This window comes from Plecotus auritus (genome assembly GCF_963455305.1).
Source record: "Plecotus auritus genome assembly, chromosome: 3".
NCBI classification, from domain to species: Eukaryota; Metazoa; Chordata; class Mammalia; order Chiroptera; family Vespertilionidae; genus Plecotus; species Plecotus auritus.
This window is the reverse complement of record NC_137772.1, coordinates 66,401,498-66,414,183: the sequence shown is the minus strand read 5'-3', so window position 1 is coordinate 66,414,183 and position 12,686 is coordinate 66,401,498. Positions and strand designations below refer to the sequence as shown.

At 38.2% G+C, this 12,686-nt stretch overlaps 1 protein-coding gene across 1 annotated transcript in view; it reads left to right on the top strand.

Annotated features, from left to right (window-relative positions):
• The window catches only part of PIBF1 (progesterone immunomodulatory binding factor 1), a 231,915-nt gene that overhangs the window by 143,801 nt on the left and 75,428 nt on the right, over positions 1–12,686 (top strand). Inside the window, exon 14 of the mRNA XM_080659354.1 lies at positions 8,195–8,297. Coding sequence (XP_080515480.1) covers positions 8,195–8,297 — 103 coding nt within the window. The remainder of the gene's footprint in view (positions 1–8,194; positions 8,298–12,686) is intronic.

Below are 12,686 nucleotides of genomic sequence, written 5' to 3'. Positions count from 1 at the left end.
TAACTCTTAGCAGAATAATTTTACCAGATAACAGGTGAACTTTTGGTTTCATATTTATATACAAAAACATACTCTATTGTACTAGATTCAGTTTATGTGAATCTTAATCTTTACAGGTAAAAATCACATGGTAATTAATATAAGTGCAAAGAAGAATTGTGTGTTGTACCTACTTAATTGTCTCAGTAGATAGCCTGTAAAAGCAGTGATTTCTTGAGGAGTTCAATAGTTCTATACAAAAAGATAAGTAAATAACCTTTACTTATTTTCCCTGACTGTATCCATAGTTACGCATTATAAAGAGGAAAGGATTTGTTTTTATTGTATGTGAATTGTAGTTAAGGAGACGTAAACTCCAGTTGAGCAATTCTTCATTTGTCTTGCTTTGAATTTCAATTAAACTAAACTCCTCCTCCTCGCGTCCAACTTCTAATATCCAAGATTTCTAAACAGAATCCACCAAATCCCTCACCAGAACAATATGCCACATTTAAAGATTTTGAAGGTTGGAACATGGAAGAGGTGAATTGGTATCTGTGACATTTGCCTCCTTCCCTTAATAACTTTGGGTACTTATTACTAGTTCAATGCTTAGATGCTGAGCATTAGTTGTACTTTAATATTGACACTCTGTAACCTTGGAATATGCTTTCTAGAAATATATTCATCTGAACAAAATTTACTTAAAACAAATTCAATTAGGAAAGATGTATTGAGTGTCCACTCTGTTCATTACATACTTCAGGACCCTTCTCTTCACGTAAGTTGCATCTATTGGGGGAGAAAAGATGAACACACATGAAAAAAATATCAAGAAATGTCCAAAAATATGTCATTTAGTGCTACACTATGTCAGAGATGAATAGAGATCAGTGGATGCTAGTCAGAAATTGAGGAAGTGGAACTTAAAGGGAGTCTTTAAGAAACAGTGGGCTTTCAAGTAGTTGAATAACCTATCTTCTTTCAGACTGCAGGAACAGCAGAAGTATAGTGGAAGAAACATACAAAACATATTTGTGGGGCATTAAGTAAAGCAGACATTAGTGGAAAATAAGGTTGGCTCAGTTGAGATTATAGAAGGTCTAGATATTTTTAAATAATTTAGATGGAGAGTAGCATTAACCATGTAGGTAAGATTTGAAGTGGGTGGGGAAAGAATATAAACATCAACTCATTAAATAAGAATTACAAATATTTGACAAACATATATGAAGATGTTTAACCTCATGAATAAAGAACTTCAATAATATTCTATTGTTTATTTATAGGGTTAAAGATTGATGATGTCCAGTGTTGGTTAGGGTATGAAGAAAACAGAGGTCTTATATAAAGTTCATTCATTCAATAGTGTATTACTGAACTATTGTACCAAGTATTATTCAAGGCATTTAGAATACATTAGAGAACAGAATAAGTAAAAATTACTGTACTTGGAGAATTTTATTCTAGTTCATGAGAATTTAAATTTGTACAATCTTTCCACAGGAATGTTTGAAAAATTATAATGCACATGTGTTTTAACTCAGTCATAATGCTTTCTGAGGAAATCACAGTACAGGGAGTGGAAAGTTGTATGTATGCATTTACTTAGAACTTTCCATAGGCAAGCCACTGTTGTGAATGCTCTAATTTGTCTTTTCATTGATGAGTTCTTTATATTTTATGGGTACAAATCCTTTATTAAGAAATATATTTTGAGCCGAAACCGGTTTGGCTCAGTGGATAGAGCGTCGGCCTGCGGACTCAAGGGTCCCAGGTTCGATTCCGGTCAAGGGCATGTACTGTGGTTGCAGGCACATCCCCAGTGGGGGGTGTGCAGGAGGCAGCTGATCGATGTTTCTCTCTCATCGATGTTTCTAGCTCTCTATCCCTCTCCCTTCCTCTCTGTAAAATATCAATAAAATATATTTTTTAAAAAAAAGAAATATATTTTGAAATTTTTTCTCCCATTCTATGGGTTGTCTTTTCACTTTTTTGATGGTGTCTTTTGAAGCACAAAACTTTAATTTTGATTCAATCCAGTGTATCTAATTTTTCTTTTGTTGCTTGTGCTTTTAGTGCCATATCTGAGAATCCTCTGCCAAATGCAAGTTAATGAGGATTTATTTCTCTGTTTTAGCTCTTATATTTAGGTCTTTGATTTGCTTTTGAGTTAATTTTTTCATATCTTGTAGCCTTTGTACTACTTTTAATGTAGCTACTAGAAAATTTTTGTATTATATGTGTGGCTTACATTATATTTCTATTGGACAAAATTGGCCTAGACCAGTGATCTCCAAACTTTTTTATGTGAATCCCTATTGGAGAAAAAAATTGAGATTGCCCCCGCCAATAAATATATATTTATAGATTACATACTTAATATAATTATTAATATATTACAATTAACATATTGTGTACATTATAATATGAAACCTACACAGAAAATTAAAACTTAGAGATACATAATAGTAAAGTAAATGTAAATAATATTTTCCACACTTCAATGGGTTATTTCTCACATAACTACTTTTGGAGACCACTGGTCTAACTGCTTCAATTCTTCCTTCTCTAAGCCATCATCCATCCTATCTAATAAAAGAGTAATATGCAAATTAACCATCACTCCGCTGCACCCACAAGCCACGCCCCAAGCCATGCCCACCAGCAAATCAGGAGCGAATATGCAAATAAACCCAACCAAGATGGCTATGGCCACAGAGAGCAGGAGGGAGACTTGGGTTTCCCCGGCAATGGAGGAAGCCAAGCTTTCCGCCTGCCCTTGCCGGCCTAGGCCTCCACTCAAGGCTACAAAGTTTCAACGATAGAAGATACATAAATCCAAACAGAAATGGTGGCAGCCACAGAGCTGGAAAGAGCAGGAGGCTAGGGTTGCCCCGCGATGGAGGAAGCCAAGCTTTCCGCACACCCTGGCCAGCCCAGGCCTCCGCTTAAGGCTACAAAGTTTCGATTATAGAAGATACATAAATCCCCCCAAAAATGTCTGTCACCACGGAGCAAGCAGAGGGCTTGGCTCCGCTCCAGGCTTCAAAGTTTCAGTTGTAGAAGATAAATAAACCCCAGATACCAGGGCCTCCGCTTGGGTCGCCATGGGGTGTGGCCAGCCTGCAAACCACCACAGGCCCTCGCCCAGGCCACCCCACGCCCCGAGGGAACCCCCACCCTGATCCGGGACACCCTTCAGGGCAAACCAGCTGGCCCCCACCTGTGCACCAGGCCTCTATCCTATCTAATAAAAGAGTAATATGCAGATTGACTATCACTCCAACACACAAGATGGCTGCCCCCATGTGGTCAAAGATCCTGCCCCATGTGGACACAAGATGGCCACCACAAGATGGCCAGCAATGGAGGGCATTTGGGAGGGACCAGGTCTGCTAGGGAGGGCAGTTGTGGGTGATCAGGCCAGCAGAGGAGGGCAGTTGGGAGGGACCAGGCCTGCAAGGGAGGGCAGTTGGGGGCAATCAAGCCTGCAGGGGAGGGCGGTTAGGGGTGACCAAGCCGGCTGAGGAGGGAAGTTGGGGGAGATTATGCCTGCAGGGGAGAGCAGTTTGGGGGGGATTAGGCCTGCAGGGGAGGGCAGTTAGGGTTGACCAGGCCTTGCAGGGAGGGCAGTTGGGGGGAACCAGGCCTTCAGGGGAGGGCAGTTAGGGGTGGCCAGGCCTGCAGGAGAGGGCAGTTAGGGGTGACCAGGCCTGTATGGGAGGGCAGTTAGGGGCAAACAGGCTGGCAGGGGAGCAGTTAGGCATCAATCAGGCTGGCAGGGGAGTGGTTAGGGGGTGATCAGGCTGGCAGGCAGAAGAGGTTAGGGGCAATCAGGAAGGCAGGCAGGCGAGCAGTTGGAAGCCAGCAGTCCTGGATTGTGAGGGGGATGTCCGACTGACCGGTGGGATCGGGCCTAAACAGTCAGTCGGACATCCCTCGAGGGGTCCCAGATTGGAGAGGGTGCAGGCTGGGCTGAGGGACACCCCTCCCCCCCCCCGTGCACGAATTTCATGCACCGGGCCTCTAGTAATATTGATAAAGGACTCTCTCAAGTGCAGAGATGATCATGTCATGACTAAACAACTGAAGGATAAAATTTAAACTCGGCTTGTCATTCAAGGCCTTTCATCATATATCCCTCACTACGTGCCATATGTTTTATCCATCACTACTATACTGCTTACAGTTTTCTCCAGCATATCATTCTTTACTTATGCTTTTCCTTCTACCCAGGATGCTATTTCTATGCTTCTTCACCAGATTGATGAGCATTGGTATTTATTTCTGTGTGCCCTTTCAAACCATTTAGCACACTACAATAATTTTTTTATTTGCCCCCCTTCCTCAATAGAATGTTAGATCCTCCAGATCGAAATTGTGTATTCTTAGTACTTGTATAGATTACAGGCTTTTAGTAAATGTTTGTAAAAGGAAGTGTTTGTGAATATCTTATTGAATTAATGACTATGTTTCTTCTAATTCAACCTGCCTTTCTGTAGTCATTGATATTCATGATCAAGAAAAAAATTGCTAATTTTTATCATTTTTGTTTAATTGTAAGTATTACAATGATCAAAAATTATACTTCTTGTTTTTCCTGTGTGTTCTATGTGCATAAATATATAATTTTTAAAGAAAAATTTTCAAAATATTAATTTTTATTCTTGTTATTGTTTTCTTTTTCTTTCTTTTTTTTTCTTTCCTTTTTTGTCCCCAATCAAGCATTATGGGCTAAATGGGTCATTTAGAGCAACCTGAAACCTTAATATCATTTCTGATATATCTATAAGATGTGTTTTGCTAGTCTTACAACTGACTTGGAAGTGAATTTTTAAAACATGATCAATGGATCAATTGTAGACCAATTGTACCAGTGTCTTTCACATTATAACCATTATGCATCATAAATAACATCAACATTCATAACAATAGGCACAGTCAACAGTCATTCCCATCAACACCAGTTACTAGAAATTTTTCTCAATAAAATAGTACTATAAGCTAGTAATCAGAACACTGTGGAACACATATATAAGCCATTTTTAAAATCATCAGCTATCTTTCTGCTATTTACAATTAATTTTTTCTCATTCAGAATCTCCAACCAAAATCAGGGAAATTCTTAGTTAGAAGGAGGTAGCCCTGATGTTAGGACTTAAGTACCAACATACCAAGAATTTCTTGAATTCAGTGGTTTATGTCACAATGATATTTTGCATTGATAAGTGGTATCACACCATATTTGCATAAGAACATTATGCAGTTTCCAAACAAAACAAAAAGCACCCAAACCCTATGAGCTACTTGATATTTTTAAACTTGATGACTCCAAGTTATTGAAGAAGTTCAGAATGTTGGTAATGAATGCCCTTTGCATCTCATTATTTTCTTGCATTCCCTTTTCTTCCATTTCATCTGTAACTGATTCTATGCAAGAACATTTGACTATGTTCGTTTTTCTGTACTGAACATTACAAAAATATGGTCTAGCCCTAGCCAGTTTTGCTCAGTGGATAGAGCATTGGCCACAGACTGAAGGGCCCCGGGTTCAATTCCAATCAAAGGCATATACCTCAGTTGTAGGCTAGATCCCCGGCCCAGGGAGGCAAACAATTGATGTGTCTCTCTCACATTGATGTTTCTCTCTTTATGTCTCTCCCCCTCCTTTCCACTCTCTCTAAAAATCAATGGAAAAATATCCTCTGGTGAGGATTAACAAATATATATATATATATATATATATATATATATATATATAGTCTATACCTTCAAGATAACTTTATTGAGAAATTACTATGTACAAAAAGACCCTAATGCTGAGCTTTGTGGGAGACAAAGATGAAAAGACTTATTCCTAACACTTGTGAAGGATGAGAGATAATAAAAATATGAATAAGATACCATCAAGGTTTTAAATTAGCCAAAAAAACCCCACAAAGCTTATGATAGAAAATACAGATATTTGCAGACATATAATCTAATCAACAGATTTAAAATGTAGATGTGGTATAAAATTAGTATTAAGACTAATTTTGCTTATAGAGATCTTATTTTAGATCAAATTTTAGAGAAATTGGTATTTTTTTTGTTGGTGATGGTAATGTTGTTAATCCTCACCCAAGGTTATTTTCCATTGACTTTTAGAGAGAGTGCAAGGGAGGAGAGAGACAGAGAGAGAGAAACATTGATGTGAGAAAGATACATTGATTGGTTGCCTCCTTCACTCGCCCCTACCTGGGGCCGGGGAGCAAGCCTGCAACCGAGGTACATCCTGTTGACCAGAATTGCACCCAAGACCTTTCAGTCAGCAGGCCGACGCTCTAACCACTGAGCCAAACCAGTGAGGGCAGAACTTGGTATATTTTAGATTGGGGGATAGAAAATGGGGTATCCAACAACTGTAAATACCTTAAAAATCTGTAAAGAAAGAAAGTAGAGTAGTGGTTCCCTAGGTCTGGGCAGGGAGGATGGGAGTGACGCTAATGGGAACACATTTTCTTGGGGGCTAATAAAAATGTTCTAAAGTTAGGTTATAGTGATAGTTGAACAATTCTAAATATACTAAATGCCATTGAACTGTACACTTTAAATGGTTTAACTTCATGGCATATAAATTACATATCAATAAAACTTTATATCAGTAAAGCTATTTTTTATAAAAAATGATTTTTTAAAAAAAAACAGGGACTATGTCTTTTTCATCTCTAAATTCAGCTAATTACTAAGGCAAAATCTTATGCCAGTTGAAAAGATAGAAACTTAGATGTGAGCATATCTAAATATGTACCTAATTTACTATATGAATTTTTACCAGACCTCATCTTTTTTATTTGGAAAAACAAGAACAAGTTCTTAGAAATAGGTGTGTAAGATGATACTTAGCATTATTTTAGAGTTTGTCTGCATTTCTTTATCTGATGTTAGAAAATATTAGACTGACATCTCAAAGGGAAGGTGGGTGGGAGGTGGGGAGGAATTAACCAAAGAATTTATATGCATACTAGAGGCCCGATGCACAAAATTTGTGCAAGAGTAGGCCTTCCTTCCCCCGGCTACTGGCACCAGCTTCCCTCTGGCACCCAGGACCTGGGCTTCCCTCACAGCCCCGGCTTCATCCGGAAGGTCGTCTGGAAGGACATCTGGTCTAATTAGCATATTATACTTTTATTATTATAGATTATTATAGATATGCATAACTCCATGGGCACAGACTATAGTGTGGTGAAGGCCTGGGGAGGGGGCAAGGATAAGAGGAGAGGATCAATGGGGTGTGGGGGGGGGGGGTAATCTGTAATACTTTCAACAATAATTTTTTAAAAATGCAATGGAATTGTTTTTGTTCTATAGTTTTATTTAGAAACAAAACGTTTTATTTCTTATCATGGTAAAACATTCTGTCTTCTTGGATCCCAAGAGGTTTTACATTAGTAGGTCAAATCAGAAAATGAATATGTGATAAATATGAAATTTTTAAGTGTTTGGAACTACAGAGAGGGTCTTTGGAGCAACATGTCTTCTCAACATAATTAGTTATTCTTAAAAGAATTATGCCACTTTTTCTCCCCAATAGTTAGGAGAAAGGATTTATAGTTGAACTTTTTTAAAAATTGTGTCTTAAAAAAGTGGAATTGGAACATTTCACATGTAATGTGATTTTAAATTCTAAAGATAACCTAACTTTAAAGGTTACACTCAGTACAATAGACATTTTTCACTTTTTACACATCTTTTCCATCTCTACTTTCAATAGAAAATCTATTTAGTTGTGTTTTGTATTATAAAATGTATCATGTTGTCTGAGGTAAACACTGACTTTTTTCAAAGTGCAAGCTTATTGTTTCAACTAATTACCTAATTTGTTTGTAAATGGGGAATTTTTATAAAAATGGAGAAAAGCTGTAAATTGCTATCTTGTGGTCTTTTCAAGTAAGCATCATAATGTACAAGGGTACATTCCATCTCTGTTCTAATCAATATATCAAAGTTATGTTATTAAGGAGAGTTTAATGCTGCTTTAAAAATTCTGCATTGGAATATTGGTCTTTACTGTTGACATCTGAAAATATTTGACTACATTTTTTTTTCTGTTAATATTTTAGTATTATTAGGAAATGGTAAGTCGGTTTTCAAGCGCACAAACACTTCGTGAATATTTTAGATAGCATTCCCTTTTCTAAGCATTATTATTTTTTTTATTTCATTTGCCTAGTGTCCACTTGGCAAGAAGAGTACTTCAGTTAGAAAAACAAAACTCATTGGTTTTAAAAGACCTGGAACATCAAAAGGACCAAGTAACACAGCTTTCACAAGAGGTAAGTAACTTAAAAGAAACACATATATAAAGAATCACAGTGTTCATTTTAAATCCTTGTTATTCCTTTGTGTATTTTCTGAGAAGTTTAAAAAAAAAGTTGTCTGATAGTACAAAATGGTTTTGCAATTTATGAAACTAACTTTTAATGTTAAAGCCTTAGAAAACAACTTACACTATATGGCAAAATTAAGATCAAAAGAGAGATTAAATGCCCAGACTAAATATAAATGCAGGCTAGACAGACAGAGCTCTGATTTCTGGGAATATCAACTGGCAAAACAAGTTTGACAAATTTTAGTGGCATTTAAAGTTTTTAACTAAAGCCTCATTTTTAAAATAGATTTGCTCTTTTGCTTCTTTAATTGATTAAAAAAATCACTTATGTAAAAAAACATACTTAACTTCATATAACCTTAACTTCTCACATTCTTTGGTATATGATAGTTCCCAAATTATTTATTTTTAAAATCATATATTTTTATTTTCCTTAGCCTTATATTGTATCATTTAAAGAATATATAGTTGAAATAGTTGAACCTTGAGCAGCGGAGAGGTTAGGGGTACAGACACACGCACCCTCCCCCCACCCCAGTTGAAAATCCCCGTGTAACTTTTGACTCCCCTAGAACTTTCCTATAGATAGTTATCCCTTGGTAGCTGCTGGGGTTTGGTCCAGCGTGTGCACGCGCGCGCGCGTGCACACACACACACACACACACACACACACACACGCGCGCGCACACGCAGATACCAAAATCCCTGGGTGCTCAAGCTCCCTATATGAAATGACATAGAACAATGCATATAGTTGCCCCTTGGAACCACAGATTCCCAATCTGTAATGTGAAACCCAGGGAAACGGAGGGCTGACTGTATATTTATTGAAAAAAAAAAATCCTCATATAAGTGAACCGGCACATCAAACCCGTGTTGTTCAAGGCTCATATATATGTTTTACATACTATTTTCAATCCTCTTGTTACTTAAATCAACATCTAATTACATTTTTCTGTACTTTTGAAATTCAAATAATAAAGCCATAGAAGCCACTTCACTAGTGTCCCTTTTAAAGTCGTATATTAAAAAGTATTAATACAAAACACGGCTGGTGTGGCTCAGTGGTTGAGGGTCAACCTGTGAACCAGGAGGTCACATAATAGTGCAGTGCCGGACACATAGTTAATGTTCAGTGTGGAAGCAGTACTGTGCTGGCAAATATTAAAAGCCAGCTCTCCAGAGAGAGGTGTGAGGGAGGGATGGCTCTGATTTGTAGCATTTGGTTATATCTGTGGTATAAGTATTCTCACCATGACTAACTTCAAGCTGCCAACATGTTACTGAACATGGATGGAGTAGAGAAGAGATGCTCAGTAGCACACCATTACATATACTTCCACCATGAAAATACAATGGACTTATGTAAGTGCAAGAGCAGAGATAATAGTAAAGAATAGTAAAATAATTAAACATTGATGAGTTTTTCAGTATCTGTTTCCTTTTTAAATAAAATTTATTTTGTTTTAAGTCTAAATAAAGTTTTAACAATGGTGTCATTCAACAACCAGCTCACCAAATTCCTCAAAATTTACCAGTCAGCTCTTAAAAACTACAAGCCAGCTGCAGCACATTGCAGGGTCAAAGCATGGAAGGCTATGTAAATAAATGACTAAAATACTAAATGAATCTCTCCTTGCTAATATGGTATAGATCCCTCATCTTTGTTTTATTTTCAGAATAACCTATCAAAAACATTTCTTAAAAAAATAAAATATTAAAATTAATATAAACTTGTATGTATTTATGTCATTATATTACTTTTTTAAGTAATATAATTAACACCTTGGAGCAACATTAAATTGTTTTTTAATTTTAAAAAAACTACCTTACAGCTCTTTAGTTCATTTAAATAGGAATTTGTAAATGGATACACACTCCTATACAAATTGTAAGGGGAAAATATAGAGGAAATTAAATTAAGCAATGAAATTAAATTTCAATGAAATATAATTAAGGAGAAACCAAGATGGCAGCATAGGTGAACACCTAAACTGCTGCCTCGCACAACAATTTCAAAACTATAGCTAAAAGACAGAACGGACATCATCCAGAACCACAGGAAAGCTGGCTGAGTGGAAATTTTACAACTAGAAGGAAAGAGAGGGGCACACGGAGACTCAGAGGAGCTGCAAAAGGCTGAGGTATGGAGACATATGCAGGGAGAGGGCGGCGGCTGAGTGCCTGGCTAGCTTTCTCTAGCAGGAGAGAGACGGAAGCTCCCGACTGCACTGAACCCCAATTCCGACTGCACTGAACCCCAGTTCCGGGCGAGACCCTGGGGTCCCAGACTCATATGGGGGGAGTCTGGACTGTTGAGAAAAGAGAGGAGTGCACAGAAACTCAGGGGAGCCACGAAAGGCAGAGGTCTGACTGGCTGCTGAGTGTGCCGCTGGCTTTCTCTAGTGGGGGGAAGACGGAAGCTCCCGACTGCGCTGAACTCCATTTCTGGGCAAGAATCTGGGAATCCAGATTCATTGGGCGAGAAACTGGACTGTCTGGCAGTGGGCGAAACTCGAGGGCGGCTTTCTCTCAGAGGTGCTTGCAGCAATTACCGAGGAACACTGAGACCCAGGGGCCTCATAGGGCAGGGCTGACGGGAAGCCAAGGCTGTCTGCTCAGCCCTGAGACTCAGCCCCATCCAAGCTGAGCACAGAGGCTTTTGCAATTTTGCAAGTCCTGTCTCATAAGGCTGTCTCCAGCACAGAAGATTTTCTGGTGTAGACACAGCTGATCCTCACAGCCAATTGGCCTGGAGGTCAATTCCTCCCAGTGATACCAACAACAATCAAGGCTTAACTACAACAAGGCTGTACACACAGTCCACAAAGGGGTGCACCAAGAGTGTCCACCTCAGGTAACTGGGGAGGCTGAGCCACTGGGCCCTATAGGACACCTACCACACAAAGCTACTCCACCAACTCAGGGAAGCAGCAAAAATATGGAGACAAAGAAACAGATCACAAACGAAAGAAATGGAGGAAAGCAAACGACTGGATATAGAGTTCAAAACCACGGTTATAAGGTTTTTCAAGAATTTCCTAGAAAAGGCTGATAAACTTAGCAAGACCCTCAAAGATATGAAAAAGGACCAACTAGAAATTAAACATACACTGACTGAAATAAAAAATATTATACAGAGACCTAACAGCAGACTAGAGGAATGCAAGAATCAAGTCAAAGATTTGAAATACAAAGAAGCAAAAAACACTCAACCAGAAAAGCAAAAAAAGAATCCAAAAAATTGAAGATAGTGTTAGGAACCTCTGGGACAACTTCAAGTGCCAACATCAGAATTAATTGGGTGCCAGAAGAAGAGAGAGAGCAAGATACTGAAAACCTATTTGAAGAAATAATGACCGAAAACTTCCCCCACCTGGTGAAAGAAATAGACTTACAAGTCCAGGAAGTGCAGAGAACCCCAAACAAGAGGAATCCAAAGAGGACCACACCAAGACACATCATAATTAAAATGCCAAGAGCAAAAGACAAAGAGAGAATATTAAAAGCAGCAAGAGAAAAACAGTTAATTACCTACAAGGGAGCACCCATACGATTGTCAGCTGATTTCTCAACAGAAACTATGCAGGCCAGATGGTAGTGGCAAGAAATATTCAAAGCAATGAATAGCAAGAACCTACAACCAAGATTACTCTACCCAGCAAAGCTATCATTCAGAATTGAAGGTCAGATAAAGAGCTTCACAGACAAGAAAAAGCTAAAGGAGTTCATCAACACCAAACCAGTATTATATGAAATGCTGAAAGGTACTCTTTAAGAAGAGGAAGAAGAAGAAAAAGGTAAAGATAAAAATTATGAACTACAAATACATATCTATCAACAATGAATCTAAAAATCAAGTGAATAAAAAACCTGATGAACAGAATAAACTGGTGAATATAATAGAATCAGGGGCATAGAAAGGGAGTGGCCTGACAATTCTCAGGGGGAAAGGGGTGTGGGGGGTATGGGAAGAGACTGGACAAAAATCGTACACCTATGGATGAGGGCAGTTGGGGGGAGCTAAGGGCAGAGGGTGGGGTGGGAACCGGGTGTAGGGGAGCTATGGGGGGGGGAAGAAGAGCAATTGTAATAATCTGAACAATATAGATTTATTAAATTAAAAATATATATAATCAACTTTACATGAAGCAAATTTTTTAAAAAACTGTTCAATATTCAGAAAAAGATTTAAGTATTGAAATATTTGTGATTTGAAATGGTATGGTGTGTGCAATTTGCTTTAAAATATTCCAGAAGGCCTGGATGGTATGGCTCAGTGGTTGAGTATTGACCCATGAACCAGGAGGTCTTGGTTCGATTCCTGGGCACA